At 42.8% G+C, this 26,976-nt stretch overlaps 1 protein-coding gene across 3 annotated transcripts in view; it reads left to right on the plus strand.

Moving 5' to 3' along the window:
* LOC127582385 (dedicator of cytokinesis protein 7-like) overlaps positions 1 to 26,976 on the plus strand; it is a 151,379-nt gene that overhangs the window by 95,677 nt on the left and 28,726 nt on the right. For 2 of the 3 annotated variants that reach the window (XR_007958109.1, XM_052037571.1), the window contains exons 20-31: positions 1,622 to 1,823; positions 3,431 to 3,568; positions 5,167 to 5,333; positions 10,018 to 10,113; positions 13,023 to 13,154; positions 14,403 to 14,516; positions 16,489 to 16,635; positions 18,257 to 18,381; positions 19,201 to 19,367; positions 22,668 to 22,792; positions 24,483 to 24,665; positions 25,893 to 26,025. Coding sequence is in view for 2 of the 3 variants with exons in the window: in XM_052037571.1 (XP_051893531.1) it covers positions 1,622 to 1,823; positions 3,431 to 3,568; positions 5,167 to 5,333; positions 10,018 to 10,113; positions 13,023 to 13,154; positions 14,403 to 14,516; positions 16,489 to 16,635; positions 18,257 to 18,381; positions 19,201 to 19,367; positions 22,668 to 22,792; positions 24,483 to 24,665; positions 25,893 to 26,025 (1,729 nt within the window). In the remaining variant the exon portion in view is untranslated. The remainder of the gene's footprint in view (positions 1 to 1,621; positions 1,824 to 3,430; positions 3,569 to 5,166; positions 5,334 to 10,017; positions 10,114 to 13,022; positions 13,155 to 14,402; positions 14,517 to 16,488; positions 16,636 to 18,256; positions 18,382 to 19,200; positions 19,368 to 22,667; positions 22,793 to 24,482; positions 24,666 to 25,892; positions 26,026 to 26,976) is intronic. The other variant, XM_052037572.1, reaches the window with a different exon arrangement.

Below are 26,976 nucleotides of genomic sequence, written 5' to 3' on the forward strand. Positions count from 1 at the left end.
TTGCGTAGAGTGCCATGCCTTATCCAATTCCAGTGTTTATTTTTTCTTCCTTTCTGGGCTTGCTGAGCAATCATTTGCGCTGATTGTCTCAGTAAAGGAGTGTGATTGTGAACATACAGACCTCCTGTGGAGAATATCAGTGTATCATAACTGGACTGGTGGAGATTAAAGATAAGATATAAGATAAGATCTTTATTAGTCACATGTACATCGAAATACACAGTGAAATACATCTTTTGCGTAGTGTTTTGGGGGCAGCCCGCAAGTGTCGCCATGCTTCCGGTGCCAACATAGCATGCCCACAACTTCCTAACCTGTACATCTTTTGGAATGTGGGAGGAAACCAGAGCACCCAGAGGAAACCCATGCAGACACGGGGAGAACGTACAAACTCCTCACAGACAGTGGCCAGAATTGAACCTGGGTCGCTGGTGCTGTAAAGCGTTATGCTAACCGTTACACTACCATGCCTTATCTACACTACCATGCCTTATCTACACTACCGTATGTCAGAATTTTAATAAAAGCTTCATTCAGAGGTTCTAAGAAATTCTACTGTTGAATATGGTGAAGAATCATAATGATCTCCCACCTATGTCTATGTGTAGTACATGGACTGACTGAGGTAAACTTACTTATTTATATATTACAATATGGTCTGTGCCCGCTCCTAACAGAGCAAACCTATCACTCCCATCCCTCCTATTTCCCTGTAGCCCTCAACATTCTCTGTCACATGTCCATCATCTCCCTTTTATTTTTTTGTTGTTACTAGGGGTAACCTATGTTGTTACTAGCTACAGTAAGAGGTAACCTACAGTAGCCAATTAACCTACCAGCACATCTTTTGGATGAGGGAGGAAACTGGAGTACCTGGGGGGAAACCCACATGGTCACAGGGAGAACTTGGGAACTCCACTCGGACAACTCCTGAGATCAGGGTTGAACCCAGGTCGCCAGAGCTGTGAGGCAAAACTAAGAGAGGTTACAACCTCCATTTGATTATTTAAGGAGGCCACTGCTCAATTTCTGGCTCCAGCAGACAGATGTTTCTGATCTTTGGCCACCGTTTTTGTGAGGAGTAGGGCAGGCATGTCAGGGGACCTTCCTGTGATTGGCTCTTGAGCCTGGACAAGGTATCCATTGTTACATAAAATTGAGGCCACCTTTAAAGGGAAGAAGGTGGATCTGCTTTGGCCATCTGCCTCACTTGACAATATATGGGTGGACATGTAGAATGATTGTGCATGCTGTCAGTAAGCTTGAGGACTTTTCTGTGATATATGGCCACAACAGATATAGAAATTGCCACTCTCCCTACCAAAGATCTCTTGACACTGGAGCCAACTGAAAATCTGAAACCTAGTGACAGATTTTGTGATCCAAGGTTAACAGAAGCATAGTGATTACATGGAGTGAAGGTGCACGCTAATTGATGTCTACTCGACTGGCAGAACAGGTTCAAGGGGCTTAATGAACTGAGTTTAACACTTTGTGGACACCAGGATTAATATAAATTAGTCTAATGAGTTTTGCTCTGTTTTGTTCAAAGTTATAAAAGAAAATATCTGAAAGGATACAACTCTCTGTTACCAGTCACATTGTGATCTGTTTACTACAGGACAAAAACTTGGAGCGATTCTTCTCACTGTGTGAAAATGTGGGTGAACACCATTCTGTACCCCAGCAGACAGAGGCTCTGAGACAGGCTGTTTCTGCGATCAGCCAGGTTCAATTGGAGGAACTTGTCCGGTTCTTGTATGTGGTGTTAGACAAACTGCTGCCACTGTTGATCTTGAGCTCCAGGATGGCAACAGAAGGAGGTTTGATTAACTCTACTGTATACTTGTTAAATTAACTTCAGTAAAATTCCTTTGTCAGAGCATTCATCTGCTTTACATCATAGTTGTGGGTTTCAATTGAAATAAAAAATTCAGTTCAATCATGTGAGTAAATGTTGACCTCAAACCCTGGCTGTTCCAATTAACTATGGCTGTTCCAATATACTTTAAGTACTTTTATCTTTCTCTTTCTTTCTGCCAATTTCTGTCTCTCCCTCCACTTCTCCCCCCACCTCTTTTCTTTTCCAGCTCTTTTATGTTCCTCCACACTCCTTTTCCTCCCCTCCTCCACTAATTCCTTCTCTTCTCCCCTCTCTTTCTGCAGAATGTTGATTCTTGCTGGGATCTGTGTAAGCGATGGTATTTATTAGTAGGTGGTTACCTATTAACCAACCTACTAAACACACTGCACTGAGGAGATGGCTGTTCTGCTGATTATCAAATGTTAAAAAAGTTAATCCAGACAAATGTTAGCAAATGTAGTACTTGTCAAGCATAATATTTGCAATTGTCCAGATATGCAATGTGAAAAGCCTAGCTGCATTATAAAGAAGAATCTGTTTCTCGTGGAAAAGGGAAGCAAATGATAGATGTTTTACAAGAAGTAATAAGAATGTGAATATGACGTGCAGGGTTGGTGCTTGGCTTGTGTGCCTCTGCAAAGAGCCTGAAACCCTTCAATTGTTTTGTGGGGCTGACATTAAATTGGAGTGAGATATCAGGGAAGGGATTTGGTGTGACTGTCCAGTGCCCTCTGGTGGAATGTTCATCTGTTCTATTTTTGCATTTTATTCTCCCAATTTAAAAAAAATTACAAAAAACAAACTGAAAATATATCAGGGTGCAAGGATAATGAGGACTGAGAAAAAGACTATTTAAGCTTAAGAAATTTCCCACAGAAACAGTGTCACAGTTCCAGCCATCCAATCTTCAGATGCTGTCTGTGTGATGTTTACACATTCCTCCTGTGACCATGTGAGTTTCCTCCAGGTGCTCTGCTTTCCTCACACACGCCAAAGACTTGCGGATTGGTTAGTTAATTAGTCAATATAAAACTGCCTGAAGTGTAGGTGGATGGTAGAATTGATGGGAATGTAGGGAGAATAGTTAAGTAGAAAATCGGTGGGGGATTGGGATTGGTCTGCGAGCTGGCATAGACTCAATGAACTGAATAGCTTCAATCAAAGTTGTATGGAAATATGGAATACAAAGTGGAGGCCAGTAAGATTAGAGTCTTGATCTGGCTGCATCTATTGCCTAGTGAGTTGAAAGCCAGTGTTTAGTGAGTTGGGTGTTGGTATTGGATACTCATAGCTGTTTGAATTGTGTGTTCATGTTGGGAGAATTATGTTCCAAGCTGGGTGAGTTGGAAGCCAGGACTGGGTAAAATTGGTGTTGAGGTTAGATGTTAGTAACTGGCTTAGTGACTTGTGTTGGGTTGATTATACTACATATTGAGTTCAGGTGAGTTGTCTCCTGCATAGGTTGAGTTGGAAATCAGGGTGACGCAAATGCACTGGTTGACTTTGGCTAACTGCTGCTTTAGTATCTGTCCATTTTGCTGTTAATCTCATTTCTTTCATTCACAGCTCTAGTCAGCAAAGAAATCTTTGAAATGCTGATTGAAATTGTGGACCGGCTCCATAATAGTGAGGAGATGACGAAAGATTCATTGGGGCGAAACCAATCACTGGCTACATACGTCCACTACTTGTTCAGTGTACCAGGTACTAGTGTGGCTATCAGCAGTGTCTCCCAGTAAATAGCCAAAGATCATGGTCACTTTCTGTGCAGCCTAATATTTGCTAATGGCATTGAATTAAAGTGGTCAGTCCCATTGAATGAACATCCTTCACCTGCAGGGGTGAAAACACTTTCTAAGGTCACTCAGATTATTGTATGTACTTAAGAATTAAAACATTAAAATTATGAGATCTTCTTGGCCTTCAGAGGGAGTGAGTCCTCTTGGAGAGAATGTGCCATTTTGGAGGCCTGGTGTTCATTTGGCATGCCTGGGAACTTTTAGAGTATTTCACCCTGAGACGTATCCTGATGATGGTCGCAGGCTCCATCAAATACACATGTTGAATACATAGCCACAGCTCTCAATGATGGGATGCCCTAGTGGAGCATGTGTCCTGAAAAGTCCAGCTTGCATGTGCATGTGCAGGCCCAGTGTTTCTGACCAATTACCAGAGGTCCACTAATTGTCAAGAATTACCAAAAATTTTCAGGCTTTACCTGGAGTGTTCCTAGATCCTTGGAGGGAGTGTGTGAATATCATAAATAGAAGTAGCATTAGGGAACTCAGATCCTTGTGCATGCACTGTTCTTCGATAAGATCATGGCTGATCTTTTACCTCAGTGCCACTGCCCTGCATTAACTCCATATCCCTTGATATCCTTAATATCCCTTAATATTAGAGGTCTTGAGCCCTATTAGAACGTCTAATTGGAGGGAGCGTCTCCTATTGAAAAGGATATGCTTTAATATCTTTTGGAAAGAATGAATCCAATTGGAAGGGTTTGCCCTATGGAAGGGAAATGGTCCCGATAAAGGAATACAGTATGTCCTGTTGAAGTCGAAACACAGAACGATTTTCCCAGTAGTCCCATAATAAATCATTTATGTTTCACTGGTGAGTCAATCTAAGCTCCAATAAAATCAGAAGTGTAGCCAGTACAGGATAACACAGGGTACTGGTAAAAAAGTGGCAACACAAAGTTTGTTGTGCAACTATATTGGACAGCAATTTATGTTACTGTCACCCCTGAGTTTCTTGTCTAACCAATCAGTGCCTGCATGCTGCCTTCATCATTTCTCCTGCAATGCAGTGCTTGACCTGTGCCCTGGTTTATCATTGGGCAGGGTTCCATCAACAGGAGGAAGCCACCCAGCCTCTTGTGCTTGTGGGGCTGTCCAGTCAAATCAAAGCTGGTGTTAGCTCCTATTGTCATCATTGGTTTTGTGACCCTTACTGTCCTTTCCTGACAAAAATCCATTTAATCTATAAGTTTTGAAATGTTTATCTAAACCCCATAAGGCAAGAGAATTCCATAATTTCAGACCCTTTGTATGCAAAATATTGTGACTACAGTAATTTGCACAGTGCTGGGTGGGTGTTGTTCATCAAAATGGTAGAGGTGTTTTGCCTTTGGTTACTTTAGCTCAAATCTGGAAAGAATTACTAGTGAAACATAATTCTGGCAGAATGTGACAAGATGGCCATGTTGAAGCTGATGCCAATTATTTACATGCTTTTATTGCTCACTCATCATAGTCTGAAATCCATTCTGTTGTAGAGTTCATTTGATTTATTTGTAGTTCTCCATGAGGCCGGAGTCACGGAGTCTGAGAAATACGCCACCATCACACCAGAGGGTGCAACTGCATTGCACAAGATGCGTCTGCTTAGCACAAGTGATCCCGAGGTGCAGACATCAAAACCCACTGTGCCCACAGGAGCAGGCAGTAGTCTGAAGCAGTCAAAGGTCAGCTCAATACTCACATACTGATCATTGATGGATTCAAAATGTATTGATTAAAATGCAACTTTTACTTTTAAATTCAGCATTTATTGCTGATCGGATTATGGTCTTTTGGTACCTTCAGATGGCATGACTATAGAAAAACATCTCAAGTACCTCACCAGAACTGTTGTTGGATAAGATCTGACACCAAACCATATAGAGATATTAGGACAATGGTCAAACTGATTTTCAGGAGTTACTTAAAGCAGAAAAGAGAAGTAAAGTGGAGAGATCAAGGAAGGGAAACCCTGAGTTTAGTGCCTAGCCACCAATGGTGAAGGAAAATAAATCAAGGGCAGTCAAGATGTCAGAACGTAAGACTGAATAGTTCCAAATGTCATGTGACACTTTGGCTGATATTTTCTGTGTCAGTGTTTCCCAGCCCTTGATTTCCTATTAGTTTATTTTAAAAGACAGAAGATTATGAACTAGTAAATGTAGAAGTGAAAAAGTCTGGTCTCTAACTCTGACACCCCTCCATCAACCACATTGTTTGCTGGAGATTTGTTCCTGAAGTCTGAAATTCTGCTGAACAAGCCGGAAGATCTGAGGTGATGAGTTAATGATTTGCAGCACCAGCCTTAAGGAATTGATAGAGTCCTTCTTTGACCTTAGCTGTGGGCCATTTCCCTCAGGGTATAAAGTTTGATGGCTCTGTTTCATCACATAGAATGAATCTTTGGTTTCAGATGCATTCCCAACAAAGGGAGAATAGGTTACAAGGAAACCTTGTCGGGAATGGAATCGCTCTGTGGGCTGGTACAGACTTGATGGGCCGAAATGGCCTTCCTTATCCTTTTCTTTTTCCATAAGGAAATATGGAACAATATGGAGAACAGGAGAAGGAAGAGGCATTTTGACCCCTGTTGCATGTTGTTGCACTAATGAGATGCCACCAACACTACCTCTGCAAAATCCTCCAAGTCCACTGGCATATTGCATACAGTTCCCTTCAGATCTTACAACTGTGCTCCGACCATAGCATCATTTATTGAAAAAAGTTGCAGGAACTGGATATGGAGCAAAGAGCAACAAGGTTCTTCTGATAAATGCAAGAAAAGATTAGCAAGTGAGGTCCCTTTTGTTCATTACAATACTATGCACAACTTAAAGTTGGCATTTGATGAAATAAGTTCTGAGATAGGAGCTGTGATTAGCCATGTGATGCATGAAGGGCAAGAGAAACCACTTGCTTTTGCTTCTCTCACTCTAACCAGAAGCAAGTGCAATAATGCTTATATCAAGGAAGCATTTTGAATAGTGCTTGCAATCAAAAAGTTCCAGCAGTTTTTACAAGATAGATCCTTTATCTTAGCAACAGTTCATTAGCCATTACAAGCATTCTCAGGTCAAAATTAGTCATACCTACGATGGCGCCATCAAGGATACAAAGACAGGTCATGCTTCTATTGCATTATGACAGTGTAATTCAACAAAGAAGTTCAAAGCAGAATATCATTACAGATGCTCTGCTGCATCTACCAGAATAGAATTGTGCTGGAGCTGAAGGTGGGATTTGTTGGTTAAATGTGGTCAATGAGGACTTTCTCCAGACAGATTCAGTATTGAGAAAGATCTACAAGCAGACATTGAAAGGACAAGTAGAATTTGACCAGCACACAGACAAAGAACTGAAACCATTCCATAATTGTTGTATTGAGTTGTTATGTGAGCAGGGGTGTATCAAGTAGGGTCATGGAGTGCCAATGTCCAGTACTTTGTACAAAAAATGGCTTAACTTCAGAATGATTGCACAAGCACAGTCAGCATGAGAGCAATTGCAAGAAGCTTTGTTTCCTGGCCCTATGGGACAAGGACCTTGAATTCCCGGTAAGCAGATACAGTATTTGCCAAACTTGTAGGAATAAGCCACCAAAAACTCCTTTAATATTATGGTCACAGCCTGAATAGACCTTTGTAAGGACTGTAGTGAAGCCTTTTGTGAAAAATGGAAGGACAATTTCTTATTACTAATGGATAGACTCGAAGTGGATTGAAATGAAACACATGAATTCGTATATCATTATTGAACGTACTGTGGATGAGTTGAGGTCTATCAGTGCATTTCATGGCTTATCAAAGGAATTTGTTTCTGACATTGAATCTAATTTTCAGTCTACTCTGCTTGCAAACTCTGAGATGGAATGTGATCAGCACACTCTTATTCCTTCTTATCATCTGGCTACAAATGGAACAAATGAGAGGTCAGTCAGAATAGCTGAGGAAGATCTTGAGAAGCAAGTTTTTAAGGGATATTAATAACACAGCTCAAAATATAGCTTGAACAATTTTTTGCTGCAATGCAGAACAACTCTGGACATTTTCACAAGAAATGTACCCACAGAACTGTAGCTAAAAAGATTGAGAACATGTTTGAGCCTTTCAACCAAATTGTACTTCCAGAGTTAAACAGAAGCATTTGCATCTTAAACATCACTGGCACTAATTAGAGAGAACAAGGCTTCACCAGAACAATCACATCTGTGTTCTTAGACCGTTTAGCATGTTGAGCTCACTCAAGCAGGATGGTGGGGCAATAGTAGAGGTTGCAGAACCAAGTGATATTTTGTTGAAATCTGTGACAAAGTGCAAAGTATATCTGTCAATCAAACCAACTCTGCTAGGAATGAAGCAAGTTTGGATGGTGAACCACTCAGTTATGAGGTTGTGTCTACATTGATTTTAGCAAGTGAAGTAAGTGAAATCCAAACAAATCTGACAAAGAAAAAGAACCTGTTTTGAATTCAAATCCAGAACCAATAAGTCCAAAAGTTGGTTCAACACCAAAACCTGTTAAGAAATCAGGAAGTCACTGAACATCGTTTAAATTGAATTGAATAGGTTTATTATTGTCACATGTACCGAGGTACAATGAAAAACTTTGTTTTGCGTGCCACCCATGCAGATCATTTCATCACATCAGTACATCGAGGCGAGTACAAGGGAAAAGCAATAACATAATGCAGAATATAGTGTTACAGTTACAGAGAAAGTGCGGTGTAGGCAGACAATAAGGTGCAAGGCTATGATGAGGTAGATTGTGAGGTCCAGAGTTCATCTTATCATACAAGAGGTCCATTCAATAGTCTTATAACAGTGGGATAGGAGCTGTCCTTGAGCCTGGTATTATGTGCTTTCAGACTGCTGTATCTTCTGCCTGATGGGAGGGGGGGGGGTGAAGAGAGAATGTCCAGGGTGGGAGGGGTCTTTGATTATGTTGGCTGCTTTACCAAGGCAGTAAGAAGTGTAGACAGAGTCCATGGAGGGGAGGCTGGTTTTCCTGATGTGCTGAGCTGTGTCCAGGACAAGCTATTAGATGTTTACTCCCAGGAACTTGAAGCTCTCAATCATCTTGATCTCAGCACCATTGCTGTAAACAGGAGCATGTGCACTGTCCCGTTTCCTGAAGTCAATGACCAGCTCGTTTGTTTTGCTGACATTGAGGGAAAGGTTGTTGTCATGGCACCATGTCACTAAGCTCTCTATCTCCTTCCTGTACTCCGATTCATCATTATTTGAGATCTGACCCACAATGGTGGTGTCATCTGCAAACTTGTAGATGGAGTTAGAGCAGAATCTGGCCACACAGTACTAGATTAAATTTATAGTTGTCTATTAAATCTGTATGCTGATGCATTATTTGTAACACCATTGCTTTAATCAACTAAGTATACTAAACCTATATCTTAAAATTACGCTATCTTTAAACATGAAACATGCTGTTTTTTCTATATTTGTGCATGTATGATGTTGTGATCCTAATGAGACAGATTTACAGACAAGCAGTTTGCAATAACAGCTTTGAGATCCATCATGTAAACGGTTAATGTGATGTCTTATAAATAAACCTCTATCTCTTTTGGATACATAATCTGTCTCGTATATATGTATCTGTCTCTGTAGATTCATGAAAACATTACATGACACAATAGAATTTTGCTGCTGGGACTCGCATGAATGAGCCACCAGCCCCCATTTGCCATGCCGACTTAATGTGCCTTCTTCCATCACTGCAGAATTTCTTGTTCTGTACTTTTAATTTGAACTGAATCACTGTGGGAATCATTGCCAGTTGCTGTCATATATCATCCTCCAATGCAGTTCAGGAGAACACTCTTGCCCAAATTTCTGTGCCTTGGTTGCAGGAGGTTCATGGCCTGGGGTTGATCTCTCTTTCCTATCTCAGATGGAGAAGACAGTTGTACAATCTCTGAGGGAAGTGTGTGTGACCTTTCTGGCAGTGACTAAGTATCTCCCTGCCTGCTGTGTTTGTGCTACAAAGAATAATTATGGCTCTCCCCACCTCCTCCCAGCAGAGATGGAGATGTCAGGCGACCCTGGAGATTGAAAATGACATCAACAGATCAGTATCTCTCTATATGTCTGATTTCCTTGTCAAGTACTGAGTGGTAGTGGGAATTGAAGACAAATGCCTTTAACCTCTGTAATCTTGGCTTTTAATTTTGTGGATTTTCATTAGTTTAACATTAATGGAACTGAATTTTAGAGTATTTGTGGTGTCAATACTGAATAACACATTTAATGCTACTGATTGTGGATCAATATCCGATCGTCTACTTTTCTTTTTCCTCAGTCATTGGTTTAATTAATGTTTCATTTTGTTCAATGATTGATTTACTTGCAGCTATTCCATGAGGAATTGGCCTATCATATCATGTTCACCAATGGAAAAAGGAGGGATCAAGTGTACAAGCATCTGTGGTTCTTCTGCGAGCTTTTGGTGAGTCAATACCTTACTAACCAGTTGCCTCCAACTCCACTGGAGGATCTCAGATGATGCCCATCTAAAAAGCTGTAATTAAAACGAGTAGTTTAAGTTGAAGTTTTGTCTGTTTATGAAAATCTGGGGGAAAAGTGACTTTCAAAGAATGGACATCTAGAACCAACTGATCCATCAACACACAAGGGGGCTATTTGAGTATTGGTGTCCAAGCCATCTCTTGAAAAAATATCAATTAGCCTCAACCCCGCCTTCTTTTGATTGCCCTGTCATTTTTTTGGAGTATTTATCCAATTCCCTTTTCCAAGTTTCTATTAAATCTGCTCACCCTACCCTGTCAGGCAGTGAATTCTAGATCATAACAACTTGCTGAGTGTAATTACTTCTCCTCAAATCCCTCCTGGCATATTTTGTCAGTAATTCTGAGACTGTCTCTTCTCATTACCGGCCACCTGTCAGAAGAAACCATTTCTTCGCACTTACCCTCAACAAAGCCCTTCAGAATTTTGAAACATTTCCATTAGCATTCTGAATTCATGAGTTTCGCCACTAAGGTTGAAGACAGCTGGCACAGGGGACCACCACTGCCAGCAGGCTCCCATCCAAGTCACAAACCTTCTTGATTTGGAAATATATCACTATTCCTTCATCATCTCTGGGTCTATACCCTGGAACTCCATTCCCAAAAGTACTATGGGTGTACCATCACCAGAAGGACTGCAGCAATTCAAGAAGGTGGCTCATTAAAATTTTCTCAAAGTCAAAGAGGGATATGCATTTAATGCTGGGTTTGCCAGCAGTGTCCACATTCCATAAATGAATAAACTGATTAACCTTCTTTGTACTGAGAATTTCAATAATCCAAGGGCCATTTCATTGGTATCAGTCGCAACTTATTAGTGACATTGTTGTTTTGGTATCCATACACTATTTTACATGTGGTAATAGTAATATTGATGGGTAGCAATGATATTTCATGGTCAGAGGGAGTGCTGTTTTTCAGGTATCGAACACATTTCACTGGTATTGGTTGACATTTCATGGTTGAATTTCTCAGGTATCAACACTGATCCTGGTATTGGTGACATCTCTGTGGTCACCGGTGATGCTTTGCTAGGGTATTGGCATGGTTTCTGGGTGTTGGTGGCACCTCCATCATAGAGTAAGTTTTCTTTCTAACAAAGGTAATGATTGCCTTGGAGTAGATAAATTTCACCCCCATTTGGTGAACTCTACTAGGAACAACCTGCAAACACAACACATAATGTTAACTCATGGAATTCAAAGTAGGAATGCTTGATAACAAATCAACATACTCTTGAGAGGAGCGGTAAGGAGCTGCGTGTGAAGTAAGGGATTTTGGATAGACATTTACAAATTACTAAAAGCTGATGGGCAGATATAGGCAAATAGGCTTTTATCTTCAGGCTATTTGAATATAAAAATTAAGAACTAATGCTTTGTTGTACTGGAGCCTTGCTGGAGTGTTGTGTCCTTCTTCAAACTAGAAAAGTCAAGAATGCAGAAGTCCTGCTGAATTTGACAGCGTGACCTCACTGGATGTCTTAAAATTTGTTTTCCTGGATCATTGCCAGGTAGAAATTAGGGAAGGTTGCTGGTAATCGGAGAATGTTGGGGAATGTGGAGAGGATGCCAGAGCACAGAAGTGAGAAGAGAGGGCTGAGTGGGAATGAGAGGGGTATTTATTACCTGTGATCATGCAGAAGAGAAATCAGGTGGAGAAGAGATTGCAAAGGAAGAAGATTATGGCACTAGGTTTATGTTGAGGTGCCAGAGGGAAACTTCCAGCTTCTCCTGGCCCACATACAGTGCTGGTAAAGCTGTTGCCTGTTGAATGTGGCTGCTCCTGTGGGTTCCAGGGTTTCTGAGTTCTGAGAAATGCAGCCTGCAATGGTTTACTTCAAAAGCTTCCAAAATTTGAAATACAGTGATTCATTTAAATTGTATAATTTTACACATTGCTCCAGGGCAGGTTTCTCCAAAACCTGCCTCAATGGTAGCACTTATGGTAAGTGTTTGATTTAATTTTTTTATTGACAACTTAACGCTTCCCCCAACTCTTTCCTGCCTATTGCTATCACTCTTCACACTGATATGAATGCTAATAACAACATTAAATATACACCTTCGGTAACACTGATGATATTGCTGATAGTAACGCTAATATTAATGCTGATAGTAATACCTGACTACCATTGACAGAAAAGGGAGATTAGTGTCTCTTGGCAGAGTGATGACACTGTGACTTCAAGCATTATTTGAGAAATTCTCTTGCTGAAATCTTAAACAAGTGCTTGACATCAGCTCCCTTTGTTTTCTCCATGGAAACCACACTTATCACATGTGACAATTTGTAATGCATTTTATTAATAACTGGTGTTGCGGAGGCTGTCTCCAGTGAGAAGCATTGTCATTCTGCCCAGGCAAACAGATGTGTGACAGATGTTCTTTCTGGTGCTGCATAGCTGGTCTGTCAACAACCAGAAAGCAAAGGAATTAGATTTCAAGTGAAACCAAGACTATATATGGGCAGGCACGGTAGTGTAGCGGTTAGCGTAACACTTTACAGCGCCAGCGACCTGGGTTCAATTCCAGCCGTTGTCTGTAAGGAGTTTGTATGTTCTCCCCGTGACTGCATGGGTTTCCTCCGGGTGCTCTGGTTTCCTCCCACATTCCAAAGACGTACGGGTTAGGAAGTTGTGGGCATGCTATGTTGGCACCGGAAGCGTGGCAACACTTGCGGGCGGCCCCCAGAACATTCTACGCAAAAAAAGATGCATTTCACTGTGTGTTTCGATGTACATGTGACAAATAAAGATATCTTATCTTTGATTTCAGATTAACAACGTTGCCAGTGGTAACTCAGCCTCCTTCCCTTTTCCTTTCAGATTAAAAGTATGAGTCAGTACCTCTCTGACACAGACCGCTGGAGCTCTCCTCCCAGCCTGCGGTTCTCGGAATATTTCCCAGGCATCATTTACACCATGGTCAACATTGCTACAGAGTTTGTGAAACATCAGGTGGGTGGATGCAGCTGCTTTTAGCTCTAGCTCGCTGGCACTTTGGAGTACAGTTTTGCATACACATTGGCTTGCAGTGTGATTCCTATAGATCTCCTGGACAAAAGATACTGCAGATGCTGGAATCTGGAACAAAAGGCTGTTCTTCCAGCGCTCTATTTTTTATGACAGAGACAAGCAGGCCACCTCATGCATCTCTGCCTCTAAATAATACACACTGTACCCATCCTTCAGTCCTCTTCTGACCCTGTACGTTATGTTGCCTGACAGAATGATTTTCACATATAACGTAATACAGTTCCTGTAGTGTATTACACATAGTGTGAATTAATTTACATTGGTAACATACAATGAATAATAAACCTTTAAGTATTAAGTATTCCTGAACTTATTGAAATGGCGGGTGTGGTACCTCAGAAGGACATGTGACAATGCATGAGAAGTACGGATTGCACTTTCTTCCCATAGCATGAACAGTACGTTCACCAAGAAAGATGGAATACCCTCTTGCGAACAAAGGACTTAGAGCACTGAAGCATCCATCTCAGGAACAAAGTGTGTTATATAAAGCAATGAATCATTCTACTTGGGAACGAAGAGGGTTATATAAAGCACTGAAATATCCAACTCGGGAACCAAGGGGATTAGATGGAGCACCACGGCACTCCACCAGGAACTAAGGGAGTTGCATAAAGCATTGTTGTATTCTACTTTGGAACAAAAGGCTTTGTGTAAGGCATTGGAGCATTATATTCTGGAACAAAGGTTTTTTGTAAATCACTGAGGCATTCCATCAAGGAAGGATGTGAGGAAGGGGAAAGGTTTACATGTGGCAGAGCAAACGGCCCATTGTTCAATTTTAACGTTGATTAATTTGACTATCTACTGTTGTAAATTATGTATTTTAGAGGTTTAAACTCCATGTTAGATGATTAGTGCAGCGAAGAATGTGTTCACCTGGTGCACCTGTCCATCTGTACATGTGTTCAGACAGTTATTAAGAGCAGCTTGCAATTAGTGGACATACTTGTGATTTATTTATTAGCTTTTACAGGTTCACACTGCGCAGTATAATTCTCCAAGATATGGATCCCTACTGTAAAGGAGGATAGAAGTTACAAAATGATTACTGTTGCAGTCAGGTATTCTAAGGTCCAGGATAGATGGACTGGTGAGGGAGGGAGGCAATTAGTACGATAGAATAGTACATTTGGTTGAAGGTAACTGAGGGACTTTGCATCTCTCCAGGATCCTGATATCACAGATATGACGAACCTGAACCTTGGGTTTTTCCTGAATGACCTGCTGTCCCTCATGGACCGAGGCTTTGTTCTTCGTATGATCGGTCATCACCACAAAGAGGTAATAGCGCTGAGCAGGTTGTTTTGGTTAAGCCACCTTCTAACATATTACTGATTGATGATCAGAAGTACCTTTAGGGTCAATGGGATTACAGGAATGAATGGCTCAGTGTGAGCTGGTGCTGTTTTCTGTAGTCACCAAATATTGCACGGGCTGTGACTGAGAGCACGTTACTGAGTGTGCAGTGGAGACTATATTACTGATTTTTGATCCTCTTTCATTCTGCTTACGTAGGATTTGCAGGGTTGTACCCTGTACTGTACATGCTTGTATGTAAATGTGAAGGCTCCCAATCAAACTAACAGTCAACACAATGAAGCAAGTAATGTGAATTTCCGTAATTTGAGAGTGGTTTAGACTTAATGATTTCCCATCTCTAACTTGCAAATCCGAATGAGTTCCAATCAGGATAAAATGTCCCAGCTCAGGAATATGGCTTTCGTTTGTGGTACTGGGGCTATAGGTGAATCACCAAAACTATTTCTGGCAGAAAGGATCGAAAGTCACCTAGTAACCTCTCCACTTTAGAGATTATTGTTAAGGCCCTAAAAAAGTTGTGACATCGCTGAAATTGTGGATGCCATAATATGAGGTCTCTGGATCAATGGGGCGAATTGTTCATCATGCTCCCACTTCCAGGATCTCCAGCCACCATCTCAGCTGCTCCAGGGGTTTCTGACCTCCCTGTCAGCCGTTCCTGGGGCCTGCTGTCTGCCCATCCGATCCCAAACCCCAGACTTGTCTGTCCCTGGGAACCAAACCTTCCCAGGATTGCATCAGGAATTACAGTGTGCTGAGAAATTTGTATTGAAAATATAAGTAAAACTTTCCACTGATATAACAGCATGACATAAATGTTTTAAGAAAGCATAATAAAGTGTTTATTTAATTTAAGCTGTTTTTCTCCTACAAAACAGCCTAAATTGAGTGAGCTCGGGCTTTTCTCTTTGGAAAGAAGGGGATGAGAGGTGACTTGATAGAGGTGTACATGATGATAAGAGGCATAGATCGAGTGGACAGTCAGAGACTTTTTCCCAGGGTGACAATGGCTAACACGAGGGGACATAATTTTAAGGTGATTGGAGGAAGATATAAGGGGGATGTTAGGGGTAAGTTTTTTACACAGAGAGTGGTGGGTGCGTGGAATGCACTGCCAGCAGAGGTTGTGGGGGCAGATACATTAGGGACATTTAAGAGACTCTTAGATAGACACATGAATGATAGAGAAATGGAGGGCTATGTGGGAGGGAAGGGTTAGGTAGATCTTAGAGCAGGATAAAATGTCAGCACAACATTGTGGGCCAAAGGGCCTGTACTGTGCTGTAATGTTCTATGTTCTAATCCCCAAAAATGAACCTCCCTACTTACTTTTACAAATTACCACGATTAATAAAAGTAAATATTACTGCTCTGCTGCTTTGTCTGTCATGTCCACAAAACAGTAGGTAGGGCTTTAGTTATAACATAGTCAGGAAGTATGAAGTTCAAGCTTCTATGAACCACTTCACCATTGGCAGGCAATGAGTTCATCCAACCCAGTGGAGGGCTGGTGTTGCTGTGATGTGAAGCAGTTTGTCTCAAAGAACAGCATGTGTGGAGGTTACTGTCTTGGGTCTGGGTCATTGCTCTTGCAGCTGTCCCCACCAAACTGAAGGATCCTTTAAAACAGCTGAATTGTTTAACAAAGTTTAGCAAGTGATAAGGAGGAGATGTTTTGTGTGAGGAAGGCGATCTCTGTTTTATTTTTAATTTAGCCAGGCATGTCAAACTCTCAAAGCCCATGGAGATTGATGGTTGTTGGGGTGTTTCCACTGAGGTTTCTCCTGCACCAAAGGTGGGTGAGGTGGATTGCCCTAGTGAACAGGTGGTTTTGCAGTACCATTTAGTTTTTTGTCCTAATGTTGTTTCTTGCTCACTGAATTCCCCATGTGTCGCTTCCACGTTTTGTCCGCACCAAGGTCTCTGTGCTTAGCTTTCAGACAAAGATGGCAAACGGCCACATCTCCCTGACAGACGCATTGACTTCCTGAGGATAGTTTGCAGCCATGAGCATTTTGTCATCCTAAACCTCCCACTTACAGCAAGTGTTGGGACACAAGACGGCAACGATCACTTGGAGGTAAGGCAGCAACAATTGGAAATCTCCAATCTAATGCACCAATCCTTCTCAACTCCTCTACACCAAATACTCAGAACTCAGAACACTCTGCACCCTTAACCCAGTACACACTGCATCCACCAATCTCAGTATAACATGCACCCCTAACCCCAGTAACATGAATGCTTAAATTCAGTACAGCCTGCTCCCACCAACCCTAGTACAATCCACAACCCTAAATCCAGTACACCCACCAACCTCAGAACATCATGGACACCGAACCTTGATACAATCTGCACCTGATGACCCCAATATAACCTACAGCCCTAACTTCCACACACCCATAACCCAATAGAACCTGTGTCCCAAACTCCAACACACCCGCCAACCTTAGTACAACATCCCCTCCTAACCCCACTACAACTTGCATCCCCAAACCCCAGTTCAAGCTGCACCTACCAACCCTAGTACAGCCTGTAGTCCCCAACCCCAGGAGACTGTTCCCCAGTACAACATGCACCCACCAATCCCACCAACCTGAACTCTCAACTCTAGTGCAAGCTACAGCTAGAATTGCAGGACAGCTGGCAGTGCCAACCCCAGCATTGCATCCCTCACCCCAACCTGCGCCCTTCCAAACCCATGCAATGTGCACCCACCCATCGAGCCATCTCCCTCCACCAGGTTTTACAGTATACAAAACCGAAACAGTGCATGATTGATCATCCTGAAACATTAACCCTGTTTCCCCTACCATACATAAGGTGGATTTGCTGAGTACTTCCAGCATTTTCTGTTTATGTTTCCGGTTTTACAGTGCACTGATTTTATTGCATCTGTTTGTGCTGAGGAGTCATTCCTCCTTGTCAGTGTAATTGCAATCCGGACCACTGCCCGGTCTCCGGCCCCTATCCCAGCCCAGCCCTCTTCAGGAACACCAGTTACAATGGCAGCAGGAATTTCTTTCAATTCCTTCCATAAAGTCTCAGTATGCTCATGGGATCAAGGGTCTGAGGTAGCTAGCTCCGTGGATGGAAGGTGTGAAAGTTGCTGTCTTAGTCTGGAGATTTATGGACCTGAAGGGGAGCCATGTGAATTCAACTTGAGTCGGGTTCCCAGTGCCGACCTACAGGTTCCCTTTAGTGGAAGCAGGTCTGACAGGCTGTGTGAAAGCCTTCTGTGTGATTGAAAATTATGGGAATGGCATCCAGGGATTCTCTAACCAGGGCTCTCCATCTAGGGATTCTCCATCCAGGAGTTCTCTATCCAGGGATTCAGACCCCTGAAGGACCCAGACTGAGAATCACAGGCCATGCAACTTGCATGAAGTTCCTGATATTCAATTATGTTTATTTTTCATTAAAATTTAAACATGGTGTATTAAAGCATGATGTTATGCAGTCTAATTTCCCAGCACAGAAACCTGCTGGTGGTTGGTCCTATGGCACTGGAGTCAGTTTTGTTTAGTCCTAGGGTACAGACTGGTAAAGCTGATGTAAATCATTCTACTTTCACTGCTTGTTGACTGGTCAGGTTTCGGGTCAACCTAACATTCTTTGCAATACCCTCAAATGAACCCTGTTCATCTGTTCAACATGAAAATGTGCTTTCAACTTAAAAAGGAACAACTTTATTTTTTCAGAACATCAGCACACATGAGTCAACTGTTGGAATATTCAAACTTTCCAGAAAATTCCGTCAACAGCACTTTTTAATTGGGCTCCTCCTGGAAGAGATAACCAACGTACTCTCAACTGACTCAGAGAGGTGAGTAAACTCATGGGTAGGCCTAGAGACACAGGGGTCTGAGAAACACACTCTCAATCTCAGTCAATCTCTCTCTCTCTCTCTCTGTCTCTCTCTCTCTCTCTCTCTCTCACACACACACACACTCCTACACACACGCACACACTCACATACACAAAATCTCTGTCAATATCCAACCGAGCAAAACACAATTTCATGTTCATATACTGACCTAATTAACTTCACACCCACATGCTAACCTGATAATGCAGATACTGGTTTACCAACATGAACTGACCCGCATTTATTTTAACACTGACTTAAATAGACACCAATGCACAGTCATGTATCTCAACATTACCTAAGAAATAGAATCAAGAGTAAGTTATCTCTTGTGCTTGCTCTGCCATTCAATAAAGGTCATGGTTGATTTGTTTTTACCTGCTGCCATTTTCCTTCAGTATCCACATATCCTTTAATTTGCTCAATATCTAAGAATCTATTGATGTCTTTCTTTTATGCATTCAGCTACTGAGCATGGCTCTTGGCAGAGAATTCCAAGGATTCACTACTACCTACCATCTCTGTCCTGAATGGCAACCCCTCATTATGAGACCGTGGGTTGGTCATGCCCCAGCTAGTGGAAGCATCTACTTTCTCAAGCCCTCAAAGAAGGTGTAGGTTTCAGTGAGATCCTCTCTCACTCTTCTAAACTCCAGAGAGTATAGGGCCAGTCTGTTTAATGTCTCCTCATAGGACAAATCTTCCATGCCAGAATCTGGCTGGTGAACCATGGAAGTGCATGCTCCATTTGCGGGTGCTTTAATGTTGGTGTTCCAGCAGATTGATCAGAAGAGAAGCAGTGAGCTTGCTTCATTACCTCCTGGCATCACACGATGGGGATCAAAGATTCTGGAACATCAGGATGAAGGTGAAAGTGGCAGCCTTGTACTTACCCCTGCTGGACATTATCCTGAACAGTCTCCCCCAACTGCAGAACATGGCAGGTAATTGGTTTATTATTGTCACATGTATTGAGATACCATGAAAAACTTTTGTTTGCATGCCAGCCAAACAGATCATTCCAAACATAAGTACATTGTGGTAGTACAAAAGGAAAAAAAACACAATGCAGAATATAATGTTACAGTTACAGAGAAAGTGCAGTGCAAGGGCCACAGTGAGGTAGATTGAGAGATCAAGAGTTCATCTTTAGCTTATAAGAGATCTGCTCAAGAGTCTTATAACAGTGGGGTAGAAGCTGACCTTGAGCCTGGTGCTACGTGTTCTCAAGCTTTTCTATTTTCTGCCGGATGGGAGGGGGAAGAAGAGAGGATGACTGTAGTGGGGGGAGTCCTTGATTATGTTGGCTACTTTCCCAAGGCAACGGGAAGGGTAGATGGAGTCAGTGGAGGGGAGGTAGGTTTGCGGGATAGGCTGGGCTATGTTCACGACTCTCTGCAATTTCTTGCGGTCTTAGGTAAATGGAGCCAGTGGACCAAAGTGGGATGGTGAAAGTGAAATCATGACGGGAGGTCAGAGCCAGTGCCATTTTATAAGCTATTCAAGACATGGTTGTGACTGCCACTATCAGGTTTGTGGCAGCCCTTGCAGGCACTCGGACTGTGGCAGGTGCTGAAGCAGCCCCAGGTGGGAAGCCACTGCTGGTGCCACCAAGCAAAGCTGGCATTGCAATAAATGGCATTCAGCACCCCATTTCATTCAAAGTGGTTCCAGTGCCTTTGACCAGAGGGGAAACCTTTGGGCCTGGTTGATATTGGGAAGTGTCTGTGTCCAGATTGAAGGTGTTCATCAGGCCAGAGAGTTTAAATCTGTGTGACATCGATGTAGGAATGTTTTAATGAAGTGATCTTCTCTCAGAACGAGCACTGCACCAACAGAATCCTAGTCTGATACCTCACCAACCAGAGCATCTTATTAATGGAAATCCAAACAAATAGCTTTGATGCATTTAAGAGGTACATTTAAATAGTGTCTTTCACCCCAACTCTTTATAGCCAATCAACTATTGTTGAAGTATCTTCGCTGCTATTGGACATGAGAACTTTTGCAGTTTGTTGATCCTGAGACCCTTCAGACTGGAGGATCCTGCTACCACAACAACTTCCAGTTATATTGAGCCTTTATTGATTCAGACAAGTCTAGGGAACTTCCAAGTTTGGCCATTATGAAGGACCTTTTGACTGAGACCTGATGGAGCTTGTGAATACTGGAGATTTCCTTAGACCCAAAACTGATTTTATCCCATCCCACCGATGTTGCTGATCCCTTTGTTCCATAACAATAATTCCCGAAACTAGTGGAAATCTTGCTGCTCCGAGATCATAGGAAAGAGATTCAACTTTGGTCGCCAGTACTGGAAGCTTACAGGTATACAGCCACCTGTTGTACTCACCTCCACACATTCAGTTCCGTGGAGCCTGACCTTTCTTATGAAGTGTAAGATTAAACTGCTTGAAACTTCAGGAGGCATGACAAGTGGTTATTATGGTGTAGGGTGGCACTGCACGCACTACTCAGAGTGCTGAACCATTGCAGATTGAAATAGCTGGTAGGTCCATGAGCAAATCTTGGTCTGGAGTGTTCTGGGAGAGATAGGGTCATCAGTTGACCCTTGCGGGGTTATCAGCTAAGACCTGGGGGCATATGGGGATATGGGGGCAGGAGTGGGATTTTCATGGAGAGCCGGTAAGTAGATAAATTAGAAGGGCCCCACCTGAGTTGGGTTCTCAGCACCAGGCTGAGACCTGTTCAGAAAGGTCCTTTTGAAACCACACTGCTGGAAAGGCATTAGTGCTGTAAAGACCACATTGTTCCCGGAGTGCCCAGTGGCAAGTGTGACTTAGAACAACATGACCTAATTTCCTGGGCAACACCCTAAAGGATCATTGCATAAGGAATAATGTCATTCTAAGTACACCTTATACATAAATTTCACCATTAACTTGAATGCAATGTAACCAGTTGAATTTCCATGGGGAGGGATGCAATTTAGCTCAGAACTGATTGCAATCACTTTCCATACCACTGAAAACAGCTCTACAGGACTGAGTTTCTAGGCCATAAGAAGCATTACCTTATAGTTTAAGCATTTCAGAAGGAAAATGCATGAACCATTAAATAAAATCAGTTTCAATGTTTTTCATAGTTAACGAATACCAGGTGTCAAAACAAGGGAGATCACCTACTTTCCACAATCTCAGGGTCCTCAGTGAGTGGCAGGAACAGCCACTGCCTCTGGGCCTTTCTATCTACTGCAGTAGCGATGTGAGGCAAGATGGGAGGGAGCACAGACCCAGAGTTCACCTGGGAGTCCTCAGGGCCCTGACAATGTTCATAGCCTGCCTGAAGCTGGATCAGATCCAGGGAGTTCCTGGTATAGAAAGTGTTGGCTGAAGAATCTGTGTTCTGTGCTGTAAAACCTTAGTAAATTCAGTGTAAACTCTATCCTGTCGGTGTGTGTTCTGTGGGCTGATTCAGTGGCTCTCCCCATTTACAGTTAGCTAGCTGTTCTGTCCACACTTCCCCTAATCACATTGTATGAAAATATAATTCCAGGAAGGGTGGTTGTGGAGTCTGCTCATTTCACATTACCCAGAAAGTGAAATGAGGCCAGGGAGTGAATGAATGACAGCTGGTTGCTGTAATGAGCAACGCTGTAAATTAAATGTGGAAGCGAGTAAGTGCATGAATCATAGGAAGCTGCAAGAGTGAAACACTGGTTGCTGCTGGTTGTGGCTCAGTCTGGGGCAGAAGGTTGTGGGTTCCCCATTCCAGGCCAAAATCTGGACTGACATTTCACTGTGTGTGAAGGGTGTGCAGTAATGTTGGGGGATGCTACTTTTCTGATGAGACAATAAAATTAAATGGATCTAGGTACTTTAAAGGCTGTGCAGTGGATTGTCCTGAAGTTGTGAAAGTCACTAAATAAATGTAAGTCTTTCTTTCAGGAATTAAAGAAATGAAAAGACACATGCATGTGGGGTTTACTTATAATAAGAAAGCTGCCAGCGAAGACACAGAAACTCAGGAATTTTCTGTTCACAAGCTACACCGTCCTTGTTCATGTTGTGAACCCCGGGGTTTTGTGATTTACTACTGCTGAAACTTAAACCTGTTTGAAAATTGTTACTGACACTGAAGACGGCTCCTGTTTAGATCTGAATTTACCAGCTCTGTGACAAATCGACACTGACCCTTTTGAGGAACACAGAAGATGTCAGTCTCCATTTTCTCAGGCATGCTGATGCTTCCTTAACTTTGTTTTCCATTGTGTTTTTCTTTAGATTCTGATAACTCAAGGAGTAAATTGCCTAAACTTTATTCAAATCCCAGGAATGCCACCAGCGTCATAATAACATCACCAGTTGTGTCAGCCTCAACGAACAGACACTCATCCCCCATTACAGGGGTAAGCAGGTTAATTCTTTGATGTTTTCAGACGGTGCATAGCAGGTCCTTGTCCTGACTCCAGCAGCACAAACTAGCTCCATTCATTAACCTTCCCTGCATCTCTCCAGGGGCTTAGTTGCATGACAGGCACTGGGGCCATTGGAAGGAGCCTTCCAATTAGTCTCACTCCTCTTCTTTCTTTCAAGTTTCTCCTTGTTAAATATTCCCTTTTAAAAGTTACCATTGATTGCATTTCCACCCAACTCTCCTGATGGTAATAGCTTGCTGTGTTTGGAAAAAAAAGTTCTCATATCTCACCTCTGGCTCTTTTGCAATGTCCTTGAGTCTGTGACTTCTGGTTGCAGACCATCCTGACAAAGTAAACAGGTTCCCTCTTCTGTTCTACCGAAAGATCCCATAATGTGACCAGCTGAGAATGTTCTCTCCCTATTTTTGATGGATGTTTCAACCAGATTATTCACGAGCTTTGTTGTCGTGAATAATCTGGTTGAAACATCCATCAAAAACAGGGCACTGTTCCATATGCACACACACATGTATGTGTGTGCACACGTATACATGCACATACCTATGAGTGTGCGCACACACGCAAACTCTCTCACACACACGTGCGCGCACACACACAGTTATCATGCTGGGGATTCTCTCCATTGCAAGCATGTGATCCAAATGTTTCTGGGCCCGGAGCCCATTAAATGTTCTTGGCCACTGCCTCAGGTCTACAGTGGAAACAGTAGGATCCCTGCCATTGACTGTCCTTTCACCTTTAATTCTTTTACTAGTTTTGGATGTCAGGATTGCTTCTGCTAAGATGGAAATTCTGGAGGAATTTATTTATCTTCCCCTGATTTTGCCATTAATAACCTGACTGTTCTTGGCCTGATCTTTTATACACCCAACCTCAGGCAGGAAATGGATAAGCAGGGAGCTGGCACATTGAATAAAAACTTACAGGGACAATTGATTGTGGATAAAGAGTTCTTGAAATGTCATGGACATCATGGGACCTGGGGCAAATGATGGGATCTGAGAACTGTATAATGGGCAACTCAGATATAAAATGAGAGACTCAAGGGGGATTAGATCACAAGAGGTGAGGAGCATATTGTGGTCAGCTAAAAGTAAGACATTTTACTACGCGTGTGTAGTAAGGAGTAGTATGTAATCTCAGTCAGTAAATGCACAGCCTAATGTATTGCTGAGCTGTGCCTTGTGTGTGGAGTGAGTTAATCTAAAGTTGAGACAGAGTTGGCCTCAGGACTTCAGACTAAGGATCAGTCAGTCTTCTGCTCATCCAAGTCCAATAACTACTTCAGATCGTGTCTACGGATTCGGATGAGTTCAGTCTCGGGTTCAGCTCTGATGCACCACCTCCCAACAAATAGCATCTTAGGTGTAGAAGTATGAGTGCCAGCCCGTGTGGAAGCAGTTGTGAGTCAGTGCCAACAGGAGAGGAGGGAGAATACAACTGGGAATGAGCAGTCGCAGCCTGACTGAGTCTCCCGATTGGCAGGGTGGGTGCTATAAATCAGTAGATGTACATTTAGGTACAAGCAGATCTGCTGTTTGTGGGTGAAGGCAAGAGGGGACGAGGAACTTGCTGCCTGGCTCTCATTGCTGACTGACCATGTCACACTGCTATCCATACCCATATGCAAGATGCATATAACAATTTTTCTTCCTTACAGCTCTCAGGTTCAAGTTACACCATGTCAGCAGAAGTGACCCAGACCCTCCTGTTCTGCTTTCTGTGGGTTCTGAAGAACGCTGATGAAACAGCCCTTAAAGAATGGATCCTCGGACTTCCAGCCCAGCAGCTGATCGGCCTTCTGGAACTCCTCGACCTTTGTGTGTCCACCTTCGAGTATGAGGTCAGAGGGTGGTAGATACCCATGTAACACCGTTTAGAATTTTAGTAAATCCAATAAATTTGTTTAAGGGAATGATCCTTATTGAGAGAGGCTGGAAGTGGCTTGCTCCTAGGATTGCAAGAGTGCCAAGTTCATTTAATCCATAAATCCAGACTGATTCCTAGGATGGCAGGCCCGTCTTATGAAGAGAGATTAGGATGGTATTCATTAGCTTTTAGAACGAGACGGGATCTAATTAAACTTACAAAGTTCTGACAGGGCCACACAGACAGAAGAGGTGTCTAGCACTCACAGTTTTAGGTACAGGGCAAGAGATTTAGGTCTGAATTAAGGAAAAATGTCTTCATTCAGAGGTGGTGACCTGTGGAATTCTCTCAAGGCCAATTCACCGAATATATTTAAGGATGTGATAGATAAATTTCTGGACACATTGAGAATAAGGGGAAAGAGTGAGAATACGATTCTGAGATAGATGATCAGCCATGATCATATTGAATGGTGGAACAGGCTTGAGGGGCCAAATGGCCTATTCCTGCTCCTGGGTTTCTGTATTTCTATGTGCACCTGAGCACTAACCTTCTGAGGAATGAATCAGAGCTAAATGATGTGGATGTGGAATGAACCATATCTGAGCACACAGAGAAAGAGTAGCAGAGAGGCCCGTAAGTTTGCTGCTGAAATTGGGTTCCTTCTCTACCTGGCACTGGCACAGAGAGGAAAGGCAGAATTGAAACAATATAATATTGTGAAATGAATGTTGTCGTCAGTCAGAAGCAACCTAAGACTATATTTGTGCTGAGCTTAAAGTCTAACCTCTGACACACATCCACGATCTGTTAATAAAGTCACTCACCTCCCTATTCTAGGGAAATGAATATGGGGCCAGTCCCAGTTCTAATATCTCTCCCATTAGGCCAAGATGTAGCTCTGCCCAATGCCCCACACCCTTCCTCGATCTGTGGAGGGATGCAGTCCCGATGAAGGGTTTTGATCCAAAACGTCAACTATTTCCTTCCATAGATGCTGCCTGATGCGCTGAGTTCCTCCAGTGTTTTGTGTGTTGCTCTTGATTCTCCATGCCATTGTCAACAGAGTCCGTGGTACAACAAATGAATACAGCTGATGGCCTCTTCTCATTTTGTTTCTCCTTGTGTTGCTGTCTGTGTGGGGAACTGGCTTCATTATGGGAGTAAGGAGAGAATCAGACAACATTCCATCTGTTCACAGGGCCAGCCATCCACAGAACAGATCAGCAGCTTTATTTATAGGAAGTCAAGAGACATGAAGTTGCGGCTAGAGGAGACCATCTTTGGAACCACAGGTGCCCGAAGGGAGATGATGAAACGCCGGGAGTATCCAGGTGAGAGGGTTCGTGTCTCCCACAGTTAGTAGCATTATGGGCAAACTGGATCAGTTACCCCTCTTCAAGACAGGTTCAGTTTGTTGTGTCTCTTCACCAACTTTAACTCCTGAAGAAGTTGTCTTGCTCTCACTCTGCGCCTTTTTGCAGATTGTTGGGAGATTGAGTGCATAGGATTAAATGTCCGGGCCCCTCCTGGTCCAGGGTACACACAGCACCAGTAATGGATAGGGAAGATGGAACAATGATTTGCTGCCCGATTGTTCCTGTTAATGAGGCCATTGGAAAGGCTGGCCTTGGCTGGTGATGAGGCAGCTCCTGAGTTGGGCAGGCACCCATTTCACTGTCAGTTGGTGGCGAGGCTGACAAAGCCCAGGGAGGGGATATTCCTTGTTGTTTTATGAATTGTAGAAGCATAGAACTAGGAACTGGATCCTGAGGCTGTGAGCCCAGTTCTGGACTTCCCCACCATGGGGAACATCTTTCCTGCATCTGGTCTGTTCTTCCCACAAATAAAATGCAGGATGTCATCTGCCCGTCGGCCTCATCCTTGGAAAATGTTAGGTTTTGCCTTGTGTTCATTCCTTTGCTCACTCAACCTGCTTGTCACTTCTGTTTCTCTTACAGGATAATGTAAGTGTGAGTGTACCATGTAGGATTGTCACGATGGGCATTTAAAATATGTATTCACATGTTACAATTGTTTTTACAATGGATCAGGTTTACAGTATCCCTTCCCCACCCAAAGCTGATCAGTAACTGCTGCCAGCAACTCAGCTGGCTGACATTACTGAGTATCCCCAAGTTTCTTTGTTCACCATTGGATCCCATGCCTTCAGCTGTTTAGGCCCTGAACTCTGAATTCCCTCCTTGAACCTCTTTGTCATCCTCTCTTTGAGACTGGCCTGCTGTCTTTTGCTGTGACTCGGGTCCAAATTTTGTTTGATACCA

This window comes from Pristis pectinata, chromosome 24 (assembly GCF_009764475.1).
Source record: "Pristis pectinata isolate sPriPec2 chromosome 24, sPriPec2.1.pri, whole genome shotgun sequence".
Classification (NCBI taxonomy): Eukaryota; Metazoa; Chordata; class Chondrichthyes; order Rhinopristiformes; family Pristidae; genus Pristis; species Pristis pectinata.